This window comes from Microcebus murinus, chromosome 3 (genome assembly GCF_040939455.1).
Source record: "Microcebus murinus isolate Inina chromosome 3, M.murinus_Inina_mat1.0, whole genome shotgun sequence".
Taxonomy (NCBI): Eukaryota; Metazoa; Chordata; class Mammalia; order Primates; family Cheirogaleidae; genus Microcebus; species Microcebus murinus.
The window spans coordinates 99,181,085-99,203,429 of record NC_134106.1 but is presented as its reverse complement, the minus strand read 5'-3'; the positions used below and the strand labels follow the sequence as shown (position 1 = coordinate 99,203,429).

Sequence of the window (22,345 nt, the reverse complement as noted above, 5' to 3'; positions counted from 1 at the left end):
GTGGCTGGAAAGTGGAGTTTGGAATCTGCTTGGAGAGTTGTGTAAGGAGAGACTGAGGGAGAAGATGTTTTTTTGGGTAGAATATTCTGGGTTTGAAAAGCTATGCAGTGCAAGCTGTCTATGCTCTCCATCTCCTCTAAATATCTTCAGGAAAAATTGTTGCTTAGTAGTGATTGGAGGATGTGACAAACATGGATTATACCTCTACAGAATCACAAGGGGAGAAACAAAGTTATCAAAGGGAAAATCGTAGCATGGCTTTAAGTTTAAAGACAATGAGCAAAACATTATAAAGAATTATAAAGGCATTTCAAGGATTGAAAGAAACATTGAGGCTAAGGCCATCATCTTAGTGAATGAAAGGTGATCTGTGCAAAAGAGTTTGGAGGAAATTGAGCTCTCCATAAGCTAGACTGACTTGTGGAGCCTTCGGGGAAAAAAATATTTGCACCAGATTTTGAAGCATGGGGTGGAATGGAGAGAGGATATTGAGGGAGCAGAAGCATGAAAGCAGGAAATAAAAGAGATACTCAGATGGCAATGAAGTCGACGTGGGTAGTGAAATCAGTAAGGAACTACAGAACGAAACACACACTTTTCCTCCTTGATCAGTCGATTGCTGAGACTCTTTTCTATATTTATGGTCTTTTCTTGGCTTCAGTTTCCTCAATGTTGAAGTCATGTTTGTAACTACCAAACGACATTACTGTCTGACTCAAAGGACTAAAATATAGGTTGAAATATAAAATTGCTAGTATTCAACTATTTTTGACATAAAAAAGGGAATTTCATGTGGTTCAATCTGAATTAAAACACTTTGTAAGAGGCAAAGCTCCAAATAAAAGTAGTATATCGTGATTTATTAAGAGTGGACAGCATAGCATAGTGAAAAGGTGTTCAAAACCTTGGCTTGGGTATTAGACAAAACAAACCCAAGTTCAAAGTCTAGATCTGCTCCCATCTAAAGTATAGCCTTGGTCAATTTACTTAACTTCTGTAAGACTCAAGGTTTTTTTTTTTTTTTTTTTTTTTTGAGACAAAGTCTCACTCTGTTGCCTGGGCTAGAATGCCATGGCATCAACCTAGCTCACAACCACCTCAAACTCCTGGGGTCAAGAGATCCTCCTGCCTCAGCATGCCAAAGAGCTGGGACTACAGGCATGTATCACCATGCCCAGCTAATATTTTCTGTTTTTAGTTGTCTGGCTAGTTTCTTTCTACTTTTAGTAGAGACAGGGGTCTTGCTCTTGCTGAGGCTGGTCTCGAACTCCTGACCTCAATAGATCCTCCTGCCTCAGCCTCCCAGAGTGCTAGGATTACGGGCATTGAGCCACCATGCCTGGCCAAGACTCAAGATTTTCATGTACCAAATGAAGATGGTAACAGTACCTACCTACATCTCACTGGGTCACTGTGAGGATTAAATGAGATAAAACACGAGTGCCTGTATATTATATAAGTATTCAATAAATATCAGATATTTAATTACTAATCCTGAGTTGACTTCATCCACTGAAGTCATTGTGCCTCTTTTCTCTTCTTTTCAACTTTTGGCTGTCTTCACCTCTTCCCTTTCTGTTGATCTTGCTGCTCTATCCTGTTTGTCCTCCTCTTCCTGAAGTTATTTATTCTTTTTTGTAGAACCTCCGCCTCCCATCAATTTCCCCACAAAATTGAGCAAATACTGTTTTTGATGAGGGTATGGGATTTACCTAAATAAGGCAGAAAAATCATCTCTTTGATATTCAACAACAGCTCCTTCTCTTACTGCACATTCTAGCGGTTAGACACTCTCTCAAAAGTACTTTCCATGTCGTGTCTTTCTGACTCCCTGCCCACTTCACTGTTGAGGACAAAGCTACATATTGACACCAGGTACCTGGTGCATCCTGGGTTCAAAGCAGGTCTGTCTGAAAAGAGATTATGTCTCTTTCCTGAAGTCTGAATTTTACAGATAGTAATTGACATCTGTTGTGTTAAACAGGCTTCATTTCACTTGTCTATGTCATTGATTAGTATTGGCTGCCAGGATCATTGTGTTGAGGAGTAGTTGTAAGCCAAGTCTGTGCTCAGTGGGAACGTCACGATCAGTTAGTGATGCCTGCCATAGGTGCAGCAGGTGGGGGTGGGGGAGGGTAGAAGCAGCATTCCTGCTGTGGATTTATTGATCCTTGGTCTACAGGCTTAATCTGTTTGGTAGCAGCAGCAGAAGTGGATCAAGCTATGGCTGAGGCCTTCAGGTGCCTTCCTTTTTTTTTTCTACTCTCACAAATTTTAGTGAAATTTTCCAAATGTTTAAGTAGAAATGTAAACAGTCAACAAAATCCTAAGACCTCCAGAATAATGCCTCCGCCCCATCTGCAGTGTCTTTGGGAAACAGGAGGGATGAGATAGGAAGTTTGCTTTATTAGGTATTGCCAGCTGGTCTGACTTCTTTGTGCTTGTCCCAAACTAGCTCATTTTGGCTGATAAAAAAAAAAAAAAAACCTCTTCTCTTTTACAGGTGTAAAAACTAATTTGATTTCAAAATAGCTGTTAGTAAAGCAAGATGAGAGAAAAGAGAATGCTCTTTTGGCAGAAGGCATTTAAATCTATTGCATATGGAGATTTTCAGAGTGCGACACTTTTTTGTTTCTGAAATGGGAATGATGGCAAAGCAATGTCAGCTGAACAAGGTGATGGTTTTAACCATAAGACATGAAGGAATTTGGTTAGGGATCAGAGTGACTAACCCTAAAATGTCATGTATTTGTAGATGCAGTTTTTATTATTATTGCTGTAAACATTGTAAAATCAATAAAACTATTTTATAACTAATTAAGAAAATTAAGAAGAGAAAAATAATGAGCATTCTTATCATCCTAACACAACTAGAGCTTAGCATCTTTTCTCCATTTATATATGTTTTTCCATGTGGCTTTAGTCATGATGAATGTGTGATTTGATATTATTGAATTTTCACTTAGTTTCTTCTTTAGGTTTAAGTCAGCAATCATTCAAAGTGTACTTTAGTGAACTTGCAATTAAAAAATGCAAAACATTCATTAACTAATTAATTTATAACTTCTTTTATGTGAATTTTTATATTGTCTTTTTTGGACTTCCCATTTAAAAAGTTCATTTTGCTGGAAGGAATATTGACAAACAGCATAAATTTGCTGTAGCCTTTTGATATATACTTCTGTTTGTGACATAGCTTTGGGGAAATAGACCAAAGCAAAATATGAGAAGTAGTTGGTTGTTTTAAAAGGAAAACCTTAGCATCAGAGAACTGGAAAGTGATTTTGACAGGTCATATAATCCATTTCTGTGCCTGAATAATCCAGGAAAGGGAGACCCAACAAATTCTCTTTACAGCCTATTCCAGTGTCTGGCAACTCTCACTGTCAGGAATTTCCTCCGTATTTCAACCATAGGCTTCATTTTCTGTTTTCAATCTCAGACTTCTTGACCCAATGTCTGTAACGATGATTCCTTTGTTCTTTAGTGTTCTTTCCTTGAGATGGAACTAGCTCATTTCTTTTAAACCAAGTATATCAAAGCAATTTCCTCTCCCACATCAGCTTTGGGATTTGGTGGTAGACCCCTAGAAATCCAGGTTCCCTCCCTCCATCTGCTGTCTCAGTTCTGTGAGAATGTGCATGAGGGCCATTTAATGATATCTTCATCTTCCATGAGTAAGAGGTGGGCAATTCGGCACAGGTCATAGGAATGTTCTGAAGCTTTTCTGCAAGGCCAGTTTGTTCCCCAGTAATCAGGGTTGATATGAGAAATACTTAAAAAGCAGGAAAGGCAGACCAGTCCCAGTCTCAGTGGACTGAGGCCAGCCAGGGGACCAGAGGAAGGTTGGGGCGGTCTCTCTGCTCTGTGTCAAGGGTTGACACTTGAGTTGCTGGACCCTGTGGAGCTCCAGTGAGTCCTGGGGAAGTGGAGGTGGAGGATTGATTGGAAGGCACCAGAGAAGCTTTTATCAACTAAATATTTTAACAACTTGCTATGGCGGTAAAGGGAAGTAAAGGTGGTAGCAAGTGAATATCAGCCTTCCCTATGCTCTCTTGATACCTACTCCAAGTAGGTATCAAGAAAATACATGAAAATACATGAGTAGGACAAATGACACACCTCTCTTTGCCCCTCTTCTTATTTTGGTGTGTTTTTAAGCCTCCTAGAAACTCATCTCCTTATTGTTTTCCCTTAAATACCCGAAATGGTATGCAATGCAAGCAAATTCCCACTGTTAAACAAACTCAAAAGTAAGTTGCAGATTTCTTGGTCGATTCTGTAAAATGTTATAAACCATTACCAAAAAAAAAAAAAAAAAGTCCTGCAGAAGTCATTGGGTGCATAGTGAAGCACGAGAAATGGAGCAGAGGCCTCACCATTTATCAGAGTCATTCAATTAAACAAACAAACCCAAAAGGGAACTCCTCAAAGAAAATCGTTTTATAGCACATAATGAAAAACAAAACAAAACTTGTCTTTGAATTTTTTTTTTTTAAACAAAAGTGCTATTTAAAAAGATGACTGTAGAGTGTGTACCACTTCTCCCAGATTTGCTGTGCAGAAGTGCATAAGTGTGAGTGATGTAGAGGTACTTGTTTATTATAGAGCACATTTCAATGCAGTAATCATAAATATTGCTAAGGTTGTGCTCTGTTGAAATATGACCTACATACTCTTGATTGTTTGTGTTACGTGATTTGTCTGACACCCATTACATTCTGGGTAATAGCAGCCATTTGTTGCTCTGCACAGCAGGCTCTTTTGACAAAAGAAAATAGGCAGCAATAAAAAAGCTATAGTCTGAATTACATTCTGCACCGAGCTGCACTGCTGAGAGTTTGTGCAAGTGTGTTAACAATGCTCTGAACTGCCTCTTGTCAGCCCTCAGCCTGTAATGGCCATCTGTCCTCACATAAATCTGTCAAAACCTGCTAAGTTCAAGAGAGAGCACGGAATATACCTTGTACTGTCAACACCAAAATGTACACATTCCCCAGAAAATCAACACGCAGGAAATAATCCAGAGGTTATGGGAGGCATTAATACTGTTGATTTAGGTTTGTGGCATGAAATCGAGAGTCAGGCGATTAGTGGGAAGATGAGCAAAGATAGTGGCATCAAGGGATGCAGTATTGACCCCCTCCTACCATAGGGGGAAAAGTTCTGGGTAGAGGATGTGAGGTTAGAGAAATGCCTCTATTTCAGGGTCAGCAGAAAGGGGTTGTCTGTCCCATTCGCAGCTCTTAAAAGTTTGACACTATGTTTAAAGAAAAAAAAAAAAACATCCTCCTTGCACTTCTGTTTGGTTTTGGTTTGCTTTGGGTCCCGACTATACATGGAGACAGACCTTCAGGCACTTGGTGATATGAAGCCTTATCATCTGTGAGATTCTCTGTCTTGCTCTGAGATATTCTCCATTGAAAGATGTTTTAGTAAACAGTAAAAAGTTTAGATAATTATCTAAATTATTTTCCCCATCCACCTCCTCACTAATCCTAAAATGTCTTTCATCCTGTAAGTATTCATTTCAACAAGTGGTGCCAACAGAAATTTACAGCCCTGGTATTGGTTTGGTGGTCTCTGAGTGTTTCTGTAAATTTTAAGCATGGCTGCAGGAAAATATGCTTATGTCAAATTTGAAAGAATTGCCTCTTTATTAAATTGAACTGTGAAGTCCTTGGAGGCTGAGTCCCTGAAATACCAGCGTCTGGTGTTGTATCTAGCACATTCTAGGTGTTCAGTGAATGTCTGTTAAGCGGCCACAGTCTGTCTAAGATGTGTAAGAGGTAAAAGGGTTTGTTTTTAACTCAAAGAAAGTACAATCAGGGTGTTGCCAATCCCAAGAGGAACTTGAGAACCAGTTATTTAAGGGATAATGAGCTTAGGTGCTAGGACAGGGGTTTCAAATTTTCAAGACTAAAAGGAATTTCTATATTTGAAATCCCTAGATACCTGAGTTATTTTTAGAACTAGTCTCTCTTTAATAGTGGCCTAATTTGGTGTCTCTGAAGTTTAGGGTTTCTTTTTATAAATCGAGAATGTCAGTCAAAACATGATACCTGAGAGTACAAAGCAATGTGCTGCAGAGACACCATAGGACTGTGGTTCTCCAAACGTGGTCTGTGAATCATCTCATCACACACGTTTACTCAGTTTCCCAAGTGATTCTTGGGCTGCTGAAATGTGAGACCATTACTAAAGGAGAATCTAGAAAGATTAAAAAAAAAAAAAAAGAAATGAGTAAAATAATGTTGCAACAAATAAGCCCAAGCAACATCCCACAAAGACCTTATAATCTATTTGGAGAGACAAGATATAATTCACATTCAGAAAGAGATAAGCAAGAATATATAGCAGTATGTGATAGATATCAAGAGGGTGATTCTGACAGTAAATTATTGGAGAAGTAGAAAAATTCCCTAAATTGAGGTGATCATGGAAAGATTTATGAAGTTGAATTTTAGGGTGGTGAATGTCATTTCTTCCGATTCAAGGGCTATGTCGTTCAACACATCTGACTGGTATTTACTCAGCGAAGAAAGATTATTCATCATTATTTCTTTCAGCATCTCAGGCTCCTATGGGGAATATTTGAGAATGTGCCATTTCTTTACTGGGAATTAATATCCTTAAATTTACTGTAGTGGTAATTGAAGGTAGTGTGTGCTAGAAATCAGAATGTATGGCTAGGGCAGTGCAAAAAATAAAGGAAATAAAGGGAAAAAAGAAACGATTGATCATATAGGAATTTATTCCATTGAGGAAAAGACAAATTCGCCAATGAAAGAGGAAACAAAAGGAGAGTGTGCCCACGTTTCATTTGGTGATGTGAGTCACCCAGCCTTGCTTCCAGAGTGGGCAGGCATACAAGGGCAGCTGCCACCAAAAGGAGCTTTGCTGAGACTCAGGCATGGCATGGAGGGACAGCAGTGTCCTCCTCTCCTTGTTTCTCTGAATTTTTCTGGGATGGAATTCCACAGTCAAACCACTTAGCATATTTGGACCCTTTCTCCCCTCAGTTAGGGAGAATTCGCTATGAATAATAAAAATTACCAAATGTTGGCGTACAGCATGTCATTTTAGGGAAAGCACTAATTTTTTTCCATCTCTCTATTGTCAAGTAGGAGAGGTAGCATCTTCCTGTTCCTATCAAAATTTCATGTGGCTTTCTGTGACCTACTTGGTTCTTGATATATAAATATATATAATTTTTTTTTTTCCAGCAAGGTAGGATTTTTTTTTCCTTGAAACTTGCCTTAAGTCTAACCCCAGGCTTGTTAGCAGACTTGAAGTTCTTTTTGCTGAATAGCGTTCAGCCAGCCTCCTAAATAGAAAGTGTATTGTAAACTAAAATGCTCCCTTGTAAGCATGAAGTCATTTGAACTCCAGCCTGCCCTTCTTCAAAGTTCCTTGGACTCCGGAGCCATTTCACAGTGATCCCTCCTCCACACAAAGGGATAAGTAGGACTTACTCAGGGGGGAAACTTAGCAGAGAGAACTACCACGCTGTATAGACTCTCTCACAGCGGCTTCTGAAGGAATTTCTGCCCTTCCGTAGAAAAGCAAGAAAGGCAACGGCGGAGGGCTATTCCCTTTTCTTCCTTTACTTTTTATTTATTTAATTAGTTAGCTGCCGAAGCTTGGGTTCGTTTCAACCCCTCAGTCTCTTCGCCCCGCGCGGATGTTGCGCTCTAAATAAAATGGTCCACCGGCACTGCGATATTTAGTGTTACTGTTCACTTGGGTTTCTGTTGCAGAACCATATTTTATACAGAATGTATTAGTTATGCTTACAAGAATGCATTATACCTACATTAGCCATGGTTTACTAAGTTAATGAACTGTGGAGACAAAGAATCACAGACGTCAAGTCATAGCGTTGCTCCAGGTTCTCTGCATTTGTCTGTCGTGTTTTGCAGAACTCACTTTGAAGTTGTCTATGTCGTTCCCACCCTGCCCCACATTTGCTGTCATCCTATATATATATATATATATATATATATATATATATATATATATATGTATATATATATATATATATTTTTTTTTTTTTTGTAAGTTGCTATTACTTTCTTGGCTCCAAGTGTAGATTTTCTTGATTAAACAAAGAACCCTGAGCCGCTTGGATCCTCCTCAGTGTTCTTTGCAGACAAATGCCACCAAGGCTGTTCTGTGACTGCCAACCCTCACTGTATTAATTTTCCATACATCAGCCTATACCGTCCCCTTTGGTAATGGCTGGTGCTGTGCAAGCCAGGGGTGACGGCTTCGTGTTTTCAGGGAAGCCGGGTATGTTAGCATTGGTGTTTGAAACAGAAAAGATCACAGCTCTCGCTGTGATAGAACCATCTTTTCTTGATGACAGAGGCTTAGGGGAAGACTCAGTGTTTCAGGTCTTGCCATGATTTTAGTTTCCTTCTTCTTCACTCAGTTTGAACCCTTGTCTGAAATCTTGGAAAAGTTAGAAAACGTATCTTGGCATTTAAGAACATTATCTCTGTCTCTTTTCTTTCTCTCTCTCTCTCTCTTTTTTTTTTTTTTTTCCTTTTTTTGCCTTAGGCCTAACTCCACCCACAACTCCTCCTCATAAAGCCAACCAAGATAACCCTTTTAGGGCTTCTCCAAAGCTGAAGTCCTCTTGCAAGACTGTGGTGCCGCCACCAACAAAGAAGCCCCGGTACAGTGAGTCTTCTGGTACCCAAGGCAATAACTCCACCAAGAAAGGGCCCGAGCAATCCGAGTTGTATGCACAACTCAGCAAGTCCGCTGTGCTCACCAGCGGACTCGAGGAAAGGAAGTCCAAGCGGCCCAGTCTACGGCTGTTTGGTGACCATGACTATTGTCAGTCGATTAATTCCAAAGCGGAAATACTCATTAATATATCACAGGAGTTCCAAGACTCTAGACAACTAGAATATAAAGATGCCTCCTCTGATTGGCAGGGGCAGATTTGTTCTTCCACAGATTCCGACCAGTGCTACCTGAGAGAGACTTCGGAGGCCAGCAAGCAGGTCTCTCCTTGCAGCACCAGAAAACAGCTCCAAGACCAGGAAATCCGAGCCGAGCTGAACAAGCACTTCGGTCATCCCAGTCAAGCTGTTTTTGACGACGAAGCAGACAAGACCAGTGAACTGAGGGACAGTGATTTCAGTAATGAACAATTCTCCAAACTACCTATGTTTATAAATTCAGGACTAGCCATGGATGGCCTGTTTGATGACAGCGAAGATGAAAGTGATAAACTGAGCTACCCTTGGGATGGCACGCAATCCTATTCATTGTTCGATGTGTCTCCTTCTTGCTCTTCTTTTAACTCTCCGTGTAGAGATTCCGTGTCACCACCCAAATCCTTATTTTCTCAAAGACCCCAAAGGATGCGCTCTCGTTCAAGGTCCTTTTCTAGACACAGGTCATGTTCCCGATCACCGTATTCCAGGTCAAGATCAAGGTCTCCAGGCAGTAGATCCTCTTCAAGGTAAACCTTGGCAAAACTCTCACCCAATGCACAAGATGTTCCCAGGAATTCAAAAAAAAGTAATCAAAACCCACAGCCAGACTATCCCCTCACCACTGCACTCCCAGTGACGCTGGAACTAACGAGAATGTTGTTACACATACAACCCTCGCCCTGTTCCCTTAAATCTGTCAGCTCTGAACACCGTGCCTTGAGCCAGTCAGATCAGAGAGAGCAATTTGTAAGAAACTTGCTCATCTAACTTTTTCCATTACCTGGAGAGCTGCCCTGTGCCAGGATAGTTGAGATCCACGCAAGATAAAGCTGACAGTGTACCAGATCCGGTGCTCAGTGTTAGCATCAATAAGGGACGCTGAGAGAGAACACATCATTCCCAGACCTCTGAGCTGACGAGATGATCACAAACTGTCACTGGGAAATCTCACTAGTAGCTGGAAAGAAAACGCCGCTTTATGTAATAACGGTGTTCCAGCCGATGTTCAGTAGCGCTGATAAACTCGGTTTAAGTGGCAGTTACAAATGCCCTTTTTGTTTTTCTGCTCTCTCCCAGATCCTGCTACTACTACGAGTCAAGCCACTACAGACACCGCACGCACCGAAATTCTCCCTTGTATGTGAGATCACGTTCGAGATCGCCCTACAGCCGTAGGCCCAGGTAATGAGCTATGGCATTTCCCTTCGGCTCCTTTCATCCCCTCCTTTAGATGACAAGATGTTATGGAAAGCCCCACCCCTGGCCCCAAATTATTATTCATGTTGCTCATGCAAATTGAGGTGGTTGACTTAACGATGAAGTTGTGTTTCCCAGGTATGACAGCTACGAGGAATATCAGCACGAAAGGCTGAAGAGGGAAGAATACCGCAAAGAGTATGAGAAGCGGGAATCTGAAAGGGCCAAACAAAGGGAGAGGCAGAGGCAGAAGGCAATTGTAAGCAGCTCGGAGCTAACTTTCATTTTAAAAGAGGGTTTCTTTTTTGCTTTTCCTGTGTGCTTTTTCTTTTTTTGGTAGATTAGAAAACAAACGAAAGCTAAGTCTTTGTTAGAAAAGGCCATTTTCAGTCTTTTGTCCTAAAAATGTCAGTAAGTCTTCAACCCCTCTTAACCCTGCTTGTTGGAAAACAAAGTGTTAAGTCAGTATATTTCTCATTCACAGTTTCACTTTGAACTTCCTACTGTTTTCAACTTTTGTTTTGAAAAATGGAGGGAGTAGAGATTTATTCGGTTAGATATTGGTTTCATCTGATCACAGGATGAGTTTTTCTTTCTATTTCCTGTTACTACTTTCTCAGAGTGGAAAATGAGGACATATTACTGTTTGGTTTCAGTTTTTATCTTTTTGGCAGACATGAGAATTAAGTTGTCCACGAGGAGACTGGGTTCAAGTTAGATTTAAAGGAGGCAGTAGGGGAAGATTTGCTAAGAAAGTCATCATTTCTTACTTGTGATGGGTCAAACCCTAACTGGGTAGCTGACACGTCCACATTTCTTATGAACTACTTTTCAATAACTTTGTATGGATTTTCAGCACCACTTACTAGAGGGTGTTATATTCACTTGACGTGTACACCGTGCTGACCATTCCGTGTAAAGATCCAGGTTATGTTACACTTGTCTGGTCTCTGAAGGTCTTTTTCAACAGCTACTTACTAGACTTTTCCCCAGCCCCCTACTGCTTCTTATGAACTTAGACTTTGGATGGTAAAAACAAGGCAGTCCAGTTGTCAATGTCCAGTCCATGCCCATGGCAGACATTGCTAATCGATCATGGAACTCTTTCCCACTGAGCCCATGCAGAGCCTTAGGGTCATTCCTAACATGGTGCTCCAGGAAGCCGTGGATGATCAAGTGGCTTCTATTCACTGCAGCTGCTACCTGTCTGTGCCAGCCACTGAGTTGGTTCAGTGAAGTTCAGCTTCGCATATATCTTGCATATACGCTAATTAAGGTTTAGGGAAATAATTTTTGACTGTATTAGATTTATAGGGTACCTTTAAGAAAACCCACTAACATCAACAAAATTTTGAAAAATCTATTATATATAAAAGAGCTGACTAATGGAATCAGAATCAAGCATTGGCCTTCAGTTACCGGTTGGAGGAAAAAGGTTAAATGAGAGGTTTGTTAATCACAAGCAATCAAGGAGAAATAAATGAGAAGTAATTGAACAGTTAGGCTAAAGTTCTGGAGGATTTGCTGCCATTTAACTTTGAATCTACCTAAGCCTGAATCAAAAGCCGTGTGCAAATTACAACACTTTCCCTCATTTTTCTCAACTTTCAAATGAACGGTGATATTAAGATTTGCCAGAGTATCATTAGTTAACACTTACAAAGACTAATGAAAATTAAAAATTCAATTTTTCTGATATTGCTGTATTTAATTAATGGCCTATTCAATAATTATAATAACTCACATTTATATAGTGCCATATAGTTTACAAAGCCTTTTAATATGGCACATTACAGTTAATTATTACAAAAGAGAATCATGTTGAGTAAGTGTGTAGGAAAATAGTTATTTTGGTATTTGCAAACTCATAGTTTATAAAATTCTTCATTTTTTTCCCCTCAAAAATAGGACATTACAGAGAGAGATTAACAGTTTCATGATAAATTTGCTTATTTGGGAAAAAACACAAAGAGTTATAACCAAAGCCAGATTAATATTTCAATCAAAAATATGTAGATAAATGGCATGTATTTATTTAATACTTCCCAGAGATGATTTAGTACCAGTTACATAGCTAGAGTGAAGAAAGGAAGGAAGGTGTCTTTTTGTCTTTTTGCTAGTTTGGCCCTTTTCAAATAGATCAAATCGTGTCATTGGCCTCGGTGAACCAAAAGCACCTTGAGAGTCACCAGCCTGCGCTTCGAAGAAGATGTCACCCTGCTGCCCTTTGTTTAAAAAATATTGACCAGTTCCTTAGTTAATTCTCTGAGTAAGACAATCTCTATCGGTTCTCTTTGAAAGAGGACTAACAATAGTACAAATGTCAACTTGGCTTATATTAAATCATTTTACCTTTATTGTGAAAATTTTGGCTTTGAGATTGTCTTTGTTTTTGAAAAGGATCTTTAAAAAAAGCCTAAGACATAGAGATTTTTTACGAACAGAGTGACCTACAGGTAATAAGTATTTAATAAAGATTTGGTACTTACTGTTGTATCAATTCCCACTTGGACAATTATGTGTTATTTCTGCTTAACATAAATGAAAATCATAGTTCTTTCTGTGATAAACATTTGCCAGGTGCTTGGGATAAACAAGTTAGGAAAGACATGGTCCCCGTATCCAGGCAGCTCTAAATCTACTGGCAGATAGATACTCAAACAGGTGGTAGGATATGATAAGCACTATTATTAAATACCAAGGGTACAACCATGGTACTGTGGTAGTATGTGGATGGGCACCCAGACCTGGGAATGCCAGAGGCCATCTCCAGGGAGGGTGAGATTGATCTAAATACTGAGGGGAGAGAAAACAAAGGTTTTCTACCCTGCAATGTCCAATGTGGTAGCCATTAGCCACATAGCTAATTTGGCTAGCCTGAATCAAGATGCACTGTGTGATTAGATTTTGAAGACTTCGTACAAAGAAATAGTGTAAAATACCTTATTAACTTTTTATATCAATCACAAGTTCATGTATTTTTTTTTTTTAAGACAGAGTCTCGCTTTGTTGCCCAGGCTAGAGTGAGTGCCATGGCGTCAGCCTCGCTCACAGCAACCTCAAACTCCTGGGCTCAAGCAATCCTGCTGCCTCAGCCTCCCGAGTAGCTGGGACTACAGGCATGCACCACTATGCCCGGCTAATTTTTTCTATATATATTAGCTGGCCAATTAATTTCTTTCTATTTATAGTAGAGACGGGGATCTCGCTCTTGCTAAGGCTGGTTTTGAACTCCTGACTTCAAGCAATCCATCAGCCTCCTAGAGTGCTAGGATTATAGGCATGAGCCACCGCGGCTGGCCAGTTCATGTATTTTGGACATATTGAGCCAAAAACATTATCATTGAATTTTCAGTTTCTTTTTGCTTTTTTAAATGTGGCTATTAGAAAATTTAAAATTATATATGCTGCATTATATTTCTACTGGGCATTGCTTTTCTAGGCAGAGCTCATTCTAAGCCTCTAAAAAAGAGTAAGGGATATTGAGAAACCACCAGTCATTTAACTAGAACACTGGGTCACAAGAGGGACAAGAAATAAGTCTAGAGGGTTCAGTGGAAGGCAGACCCTGAAGAGTCCTGTAACTCATGCTGAAGATTTTGAAATCTATCTTGAGGGCGTTGTGGAAATATTTAATGAGTTTACCCACAGGAAGATTTCCTGAGTGATTTCCTTCCTACAAATGGTCGGCTTTGTTTTGCCATAATGCATTTGCAAAGTGTATTTTTATGGACTTGGGTGCAGGGATACATGCAATGATTTTTGACTCATTTGACAAAATTAGTTTGAAAAGTCATTCACGAAACAGCTAAGGGAGCTAGGACAGTCTATCTAAGTTTGTCTGGTGGGTGATTTTCTTTAAATTTTTGAGACACCCATAAAGTATAAATAAGAAGCAAACTGCATTTGGGATGCCTTGGATGCAGTGCTGGATTATGTGTTAACTGAAGCAGTCATATACTTAGGGGACTAGCAAAACAGGCTCCAAAAGGAAATGAAAAAAATCTTAAAAATGTTAATAATTGATGTTTTATAATTATTCTTTTCTACCTTTGTCTGTATCGCTTTTATTTTGAGTTCCCTAAGAAGCTGGTGCTTTAGAAGGTCTGTAAACTTTGCATTGCTTATGCCTCTAAATATCCTAATCCAGGCCAGGCACGGTGGCTCACCCCTATAATCCTAGCACCCTGGGAGGCCGAAGTGGGTGGATTGCTCAAGGTCAGAAGTTCGAGACCATCCTGAGCAAGAGTGAGACCCTGTCTCTACTAAAAATAGAAGGAAATTATCTGGACAACTAAAAAAAAAAAATATATATATATATATATATATATATATATATATATATAATTAGCCGGGCATGGTGGCGCATGCCTGTAGTCGCAGCTACTCGGGAGGCTGAGGCAGAAGGATTGCTTGAGCCCAGGATTTTGAGGTTGCTGTGAGCTAGGCTGACACCATGGCACTCTAGCCCAGGCAACAGAGTGAGACTCTGTCTCAAAAAAAAAAAAAAAAAAAATCCTAATCCAGCCCAATTTGAGTGCACCAAGTCAGAGAACAAAGAGAACACTAGTAATTAATAATTGCTAACACAGAATCATATATTGTGGTTGAATATTGCTGTTGTATCCATTCTTGCTTTCCTCCAATTCCCATCTAAACTCTTTCTCAGAAACCAATTCACTCTCTGCCTTTCTCAGTCTTATAGCTTGAAATAACTCAGGTTATATTGGGACTCTGCAAGCCAGAGTTTAGTATTTAATGTCTAAACTGTCACTGCTCTAATTTCTTGTGGAGTTCTAAGTCCAACTCCATTTGCAATCTGTACAGTTTCCTGCCAGAAAACATGATAATGGGATGTTAATTTAAAGGGCAAATCTAGACATTATGATATGGCTCAGTGCTTAAAACCAAAACCAGATGTGCTTAGGCAGTGACTGGGCTATTTCATTTCTCTTCTCTGTCGGTCAGTATGTAGCCCAGGAGCCAGGAACAGTGTATTATCACTGATAATTTTAAACTTCTTCCAAATGAAAAAAAAAAAAAGAAAGAAAGAAAAAGAAAGAAAAACAGTTGTAGAATTTCTCAGAGTTACTCTTTCTGGAGAAAATAGTTTTCTTTTCAAGGCTTTCTAGAGATATTTGATGTGGGTAAGTGTATGTTATATTAGGACTCTAAGTTCAATATTTAGAAATATTAAGTTTCATGGCAAGATGAGTAAGTTCTAGAGATCTACTGTATAACATAGTACTTATAGTTAATAATATGGTATTTTGCACTTTAAATTATGTTAAGAGGACAGATCGCATGTTAATTGTTCTTATACACACACACACACACACACACATACACACATACAGAGAGAGAAAAAAGGAACAGGAAAAAAAACAGAAAAGAACACAAGGAAATTTTTGGAGGTGATGGATACATGAAGTACCTTGATCAGCTTGATTGTATGATAGTATCCTAGGAAGGTGTATGAATATGTCCAAACTCATCAAAATGTATACATTAAAAATGAGCAAATTTTGTATATCAATTATATGTCAATGATGCTTTAAAAATAGGAGTTATGCATACTTAGTCTATAGTTTTCTGGCTTATCAATATGTTTGCTTGCATTTTAGCTTTTATTTGCCTTTTAGTTCTTAAGAAGACTAGCCTGGATTTGTTCACGTTAACCAGCCTTACACGCTAAGCAGGAACGTTCCTGGGTGGTGGTGCTTCGATGGGGGTAACTTTGGGAAATTTAATGCTATAATTTTGTTTCTTCCCTAAGAACACCCCCTAGCAGTAGGCACATATCGAATGCCTACTAAATTAGATAAGAATAATCAATATTAAGGGCAAGAAAAAAAAACATTTTTAGCATTTTTTAGAGTTTTGATATTAATATATCTTTCTGGCCATTGGTACCTTTCCATGGCCCTCCACTTCTCTCACCTTTTCTATGTGTAGGAGCACATAGGTATATCATTCACTCATTCCCGTTGTTTTTATATCTTTGGAACTTCGGAGGAAGTTAGATTGTAGCTAATCTGGAAATGAACATAAATCTTCCATTGCCGAAATTGATATACAGTTTCCTTAGCTAGTAGGAGGAGGAATTTTTACATTATTCTGACTTGGAGATATAGAGGGAACCAAAATGCAAATTATATTAGGCTCTTCCTTGTTACCTAGCATTGCAGGACATTTTAGAGAGAGGACCCATAAAGAAGCACCAAACATAATACTTGGCATAGGGTAGAGTTCAATAAATGTTAATATTGCTACCATTTTCTGTCTTTTTCTTAGTCGAACCCCTTTTACCAGGAGTAGCTTATTATTTGATGGGAAACAACCATTTTATGTTTTCCTCTGCTAAGTGGGAAGCTCTGTACTCTAGTAGATAAAGATTTTGGTAATGCAGAGTCAGTTAATTCAGTCAGTTTTTTTTTTTTTTTAATTTATCCCCTGTGTTTTGGTATAATGAGGATTTACTATAGCTGTTAATGCAACATAAATCTTGAATTTTATTATCCACCCCATCAGCAAACTAGCTTTTGTGAAAATTGAAGCTAAAAGTTATTTGATAAATGTGCCATCCTCCTCAACAGTGAAAACTGGTCTGAAAATCATTTTTCAAGGAGCTGTTTCCAAAGGTTTAGAGTTCCTCCAAGCCTTTAAGAAGTTGGAAATGTTATTAAGCATTTTGATTTCTTTTCCTTTCATCTCCTGTTTAGAAATTAATGTCTTGAAAAATTGGCTGCAAATGTTAAGGTTTTTTTTAAAGATATGAAATCTATTCATCTGTCTAATACAACTGCAACATGTTTAAAAGAATCAGTTCTTTGCTAGACATGTTGGCCAATCTTAGAAAGATTTTTTTGTCTTTGCTTTCTAGACGTTGGGATGCTTTTTATTTTCATTTTTAGTGTTAGGAAAATCAAGCACTTCAATAATTTTCTCAAATGAGAATTTCAACATGTATTCAATTTCTGATCTTTGCAAGGTAGCAAGGCATGGTCCCATTCCTGTGTTTCCTAAAAGGAAATGATAGACAAATAGGTAATGTGAGTGATTATGGAGCAGCTCTTTGGTCTCCTGTTTTTCCGCTCTAAGTTTTGCCTTTTATTTTTTTACTGCAGAATGTATCAGTATCCGGTATAAAAGGTCCTCTGGTTTATCTTTTATGTGGGATCATTGTTGCATACAACTTGGTGTAAAGCTGCAATTCAGAGACTATCCCAATATGTCTGCATATGGGCGTACATATGGTCGATTTTAGCTTTAACTTCAAATTTCCTTGAATACGTAGGCTGTGTGTATTCCCATAATGGTAGTCAAGCAATTTCTTTGCTCAATTTCTTTCTCTCTCTTCTGCATTTCCCCGCCTTTCTCTCTATACAGTAGTAACTTTCCTAAAAGTCTATTAAAAAAATAAAATCCATAACACCCATGCAGGCAGGCGCCAGGAAGTTTAAGTTTGGATAACAGTCCCATCACATTCGGCTGTTTGGCTAGAGCTGGATTTGGAAATAGAATGGAATGCAGTGTTGTGATTCCCTTGCTAAACTGTGTGACTAGGCTGCTGCAGCCTGTGCCTCGTCTATTTGCACTTATCGACTGCCGGGTTGTGCTGGGTGCTTTGTAACAACACAATTACAGTCTGCAACTGAGACATGTAATCTGCATGGAAGCCAGTCAGGCAGCCTGCTCCGTTTGCTGTGCTTCGACTGGTCAGTTATTTAGGCCCAATAGCTATTGTCAGAGGAGTTGTGTGTTACCAGCTTTTTCAATGGAGTCCCATCTCTGATTTTCATAGGTGATTTTTGTGAGTGAGAGTCCTGCAAACACGTAGCTACTCCCTACCTCTTACATTTAAGCCTGTGAAAACAAATCATGCAAAGCTTTGTTAATTCACTCAGCTAAGCTACTTGAGCAAGGTTTTTCCTTTGGTAAAGTACCAAACCCAAGTTTCATTCTCTTTTGCATGGAGAGTCTCAGAGAATAAGAACCACACTTAGGCATCCTTGATGTAAAGAAAGGCACAGGGTTAAGTGTTAAAAAGGATTGATTAGCAATGGATTGTTTTTACAATAAATATTCAAGACTCTGTGATATTTCAGTTACCCTCAGTAGTGACTAGGACAGATAGGGTCTCTACTTTCATGAATCTTCCATTGTGCTGGAGAGGAAGACATTGAACAATGAATAAACCATTAATTACAATTAAGTGTAGACCTACAAAGGAGAAATAGAGTTTTCTATAAGGGCAGCTAATAGGATGTTTGATCTCTTTTCAAGTCTCAGAAAGAAAATGATTGTTGAGTTTAATGTAGATTGTGTGTGTGTGCAAGAGAGAGAGAAAGAGAGAGACTTGAAGGGGTGTAGTGAATAGTATGTTCCAGGTAGCAGGGGAACAGTGTGTGCAAAGGCCTTGTGGAGAAAGGAGCACAGTCTATACTGGGGACTGATAGAAGATCAGTATGGCTGGAAAATAGAGCCAAGGAAATAATGAAACTAGGAGATAAAGCCCTTGATGAAGACAATTCCAGACCACGCAGGGCCATCTAGGTCTTTTTAATGATTATGGTCTTTAGTCGAAAGTTATACAAAGCCATTTAAATGCGTTAGATGGTAATTGACATGATTGGATTCTTGTTTTTTCTCAGCAAAGATCATTGTGATTTCAGTGAAAGAATAGATTGGAGGAGGATAAACAAGAACACGGGATGCAAATTAAGAGACAGTTATACTAGTCCAGAAAGAGCTGGCAGCTTGGAAAGGTGGCTTAGGAAAGATGGAATAAAGGAGACAGAACAAAGAGAAGATTTAGGAGGTAAAAATCATCAGGATTTAATGAATAATTGGATATGTGAAGAGGACCAAGAGGGAGGCTGTTTTTTTCCCAATGTCGTTGTATCAGTGAAGTGAACACTGCCTAGCAAGTTATTCAGGACAAAAACCTGAGTGCGTGGATAACTGGCAAGATAGTGTTCACTTCACTGATAAAAGAGCATAGGAAACGGATCTGCCGGGAAGAGGGTGAAACAGGAGGGTTCGGTTTGGGTAAGGTTAGTATAGTTGGAGGTGCCTAAGGCACAGCCAAACTGAGATGTCAAGTAGATAGCTGGTTTTCTGAGTCTGAAGCTAAGAGGAACTTACTTCCCTGATGAAAATAGAGACAGGAGTGTTGCATGTGGTAAAAGAAGAGCAGGCGTAGGTGACCAGATCACCTAGGAAGATACAGAGTCTGTGAATTGTTGGGTTACATTTCACAAGTGCTTATTGAGTGCTTACTCTTTCCTGGGTCCCTTGTTAAATACTGAGCCTATGATAAAGAAAGATGTTCAGTAAATAACACAGAGCATCATTTTGTCTTCAGCCTAATTTGCTTTTTATATCATCCAAGACCAAGGACTCTTAGTACATCCAGAGAAAACTCTTGGGCAAGCCAAACCTGTACCTTATTCTTCTGTTTTCTAGTGCTTGCTTCAATCTGACTTAAATCTTTCAAACCTTAAATTCATTTCATTCTTGTTTGTCCTTGGTAGGCATCCATACTCGTTGGTCAGTGCATTCTTTATATTAACTTCTTATGTTCTTTAAAAACCTTTCCTCAATTTTGAGAGACATCATCACCTTTAGCCTTGTCTTCTTGGAACACAGATACAAGGTTGCTTCTTACATTAAGAAAACATTCCTGTTTTTAAAAAAGGAACCTATCCTCAGGCTATAAAATATTCTTCCCATATTTTGTAAGTTATAAAGTGCCCATGACTTTCCGATTATGATGCTATTGACTCCACTTGTGAAAATTAGGCCACACCCCTCTATTCTGTTCTTAAAATAAGACTAGCTTTATTGGCAAAGTGAAATTTATAGCCTCTTTTATTTAGCTCTTATTCTTCAGAGACCCATGGCTTAAAATGACCTACATTTTAAGACTGTATTCTTAAATTATTGTCTTTGGACCACCTGCATTAGAATCACTGGGGTGTGCTTGTTAAAAAATGAAAGTTGTTGAACCTTGTCTTCCAATTTTATTTTAGTGCAAGTTGGATAAACCCAAATACTTTGCATTTTTAACCAGCACCCTAAGTAATTTTTATTTGTACTAGAGTTTTTTAAGAACCACTCTTTTGAGGATGTCAGAATTTGTACATCTCATTATTAGGATTCTGAGTTAATAAGAAATTAAATAGTTTTGAAAGCCAGGTCATTTTCATACCAATTTTGAAGATTAATAATCAAGTCACAAGTGTTCAAATATTTAATAGATATTGTTCATCTATTCAGGGATTAAAAAAGAGATTACTTTGCCCGGATTTCTTTTCTAACATGTAAGAGTTTATCTGAGTGAAGAATAGAGGTGGATAAGAAAGATGAAAAAGAGTAGAGGTGCAGGAAAGAATGCATGTGAGCAAGGAGAGAAGGCTACTGAGGCAATGGGAAGTAGCACTTGGCCCAAATGTCGTCTTTCCTTCAGTTGTAGTCTGTTTTGCTCTAATTGGCATCCTCTGTGAGTTCTCATTTTGCATGATTGTACATTCATGAATAGTTCTAGAGATTCAACTTCCTTCCCAGCTCCAGAGCTAGCAAAAGTCTCTTCTTCCTTCCCCCCTCACAGGAAGAACGCCGAGTGATTTATGTTGGTAAAATCAGACCTGACACAACACGGACAGAACTGAGGGACCGTTTTGAAGTTTTTGGTGAAATTGAGGAGTGCACAGTAAATCTACGGGATGATGGGTGAGAATCTTCAAGATTATTTCTTGTTTAGAAGCTGACGTATGTAAAAAATTATGGCCATAAGATTACCGGGATGGGAGTTGCCAGTGTAAGTGCTTTGACAGATGACATGTTGAGTTCAGAACCTTATTTATTTTCTTTCATCCCTATTTATTAATCTTTCTAGTTGAGATTTCCTGTCCCAGAAATAAGTATTTAGCTGCTTGACAGGACAATCACACTGATAAATGGATGCAGTGGCTCAGACGTTGGCACCAGCGAAGTCTCCCAAAGTAGAAAGGGTTACAGTCCTATATGCTAATGCTTTTAACCAGCTTCGAACTTCTCTTCTTTGTCCCTTGCAGAGACAGCTATGGTTTCATTACCTACCGTTATACCTGTGATGCTTTTGCTGCTCTTGAAAATGGATACACTTTGCGCAGGTCGAACGAAACTGATTTCGAGCTGTACTTTTGTGGACGCAAGCAATTTTTCAAGTCTAACTATGCAGACCTAGGTATGGATTTTATTGTACGTGGAATGAGGAATCCATAATGTAGAACTCAAAATGGGAGCAAACATAATCCGTAGGCAACGTGGGTTGGGCCATCACTTTATTTTACTAGAGGGGACTATTTGAATACAGATTTTTTTTTAATGTATGAGACAGTTTCAGAAGAAAGGGGCTCAGGTTTTGGCAATAAAGGGCATAAATTAATTCTTTGTGCTGTCTGCCTAGGTGCTAAAATTCTACAGTTCTACACCATTTATGTGTGCGTGCGTGTGTGTATATGTGTTGTATTTTGTGTATGTATGTGTCATAAGTGTGTATGTGGATATTGTGTATATATACGTGTTTATGATTAGTCTGTGTTCTGTGTGTGTGGATATTGTATGTGTCTATGCATATGTTTTTTGTGTGTATGTGTGTACATTTGAACTTTTATATTTTGTGTTTGTTGTATGTATGTGGATGTTGTATCTACATGTGTTCGTGATTTGTGTGTATTGTATGTATGTGTTTCATGTGTGCATATGTGTTTTGTGTATGGATATTGTGTTTATCACTGTGTATGTTTTGTGTATGTGTGTGGTATTGTCTTTCATGTGTACATGTGTTGCGTGTGGATATTGTGTGTGTCTGCTTGTATTTATGATTTGTGTGTGTATTGTTTGTGGTATTGTGTGTTGTGTGCACGTGTATGTGTGTAGATGGTATGTGTGTCAACACATTTGTTTTATATATGTATTGTATTATATTTTGTGTATGCACGTGTAGTATTTATGTGTATGAATATTATGGTTATCTACATGTTTTTATGGCATGTGTGTGTGTGTATGTGTGTTTGTAATCTGCTTTTGCTTTCTGTGCCTACCCTGAATCCTTTTGTACAAACCATAGCATCACTATCATTGTTTTATGGAATAGAATATGTAAAAGTCTTGCTTTTTTTCCTTATTATTTCACAAAATCTTAGAAATAT

General features: G+C 38.7%; 1 protein-coding gene across 2 annotated transcripts in view; it reads left to right on the top strand.

Moving 5' to 3' along the window:
* Positions 1-22,345, top strand: part of PPARGC1A (PPARG coactivator 1 alpha) — a 628,165-nt gene that overhangs the window by 596,107 nt on the left and 9,713 nt on the right. For both annotated transcript variants that reach the window (XM_012737483.3, XM_012737482.3), the window contains 5 exons: positions 8,563-9,478; positions 10,029-10,133; positions 10,287-10,407; positions 20,761-20,882; positions 21,227-21,378. In XM_012737483.3, coding sequence (XP_012592937.1) covers positions 8,563-9,478; positions 10,029-10,133; positions 10,287-10,407; positions 20,761-20,882; positions 21,227-21,378 — 1,416 coding nt within the window. The remainder of the gene's footprint in view (positions 1-8,562; positions 9,479-10,028; positions 10,134-10,286; positions 10,408-20,760; positions 20,883-21,226; positions 21,379-22,345) is intronic.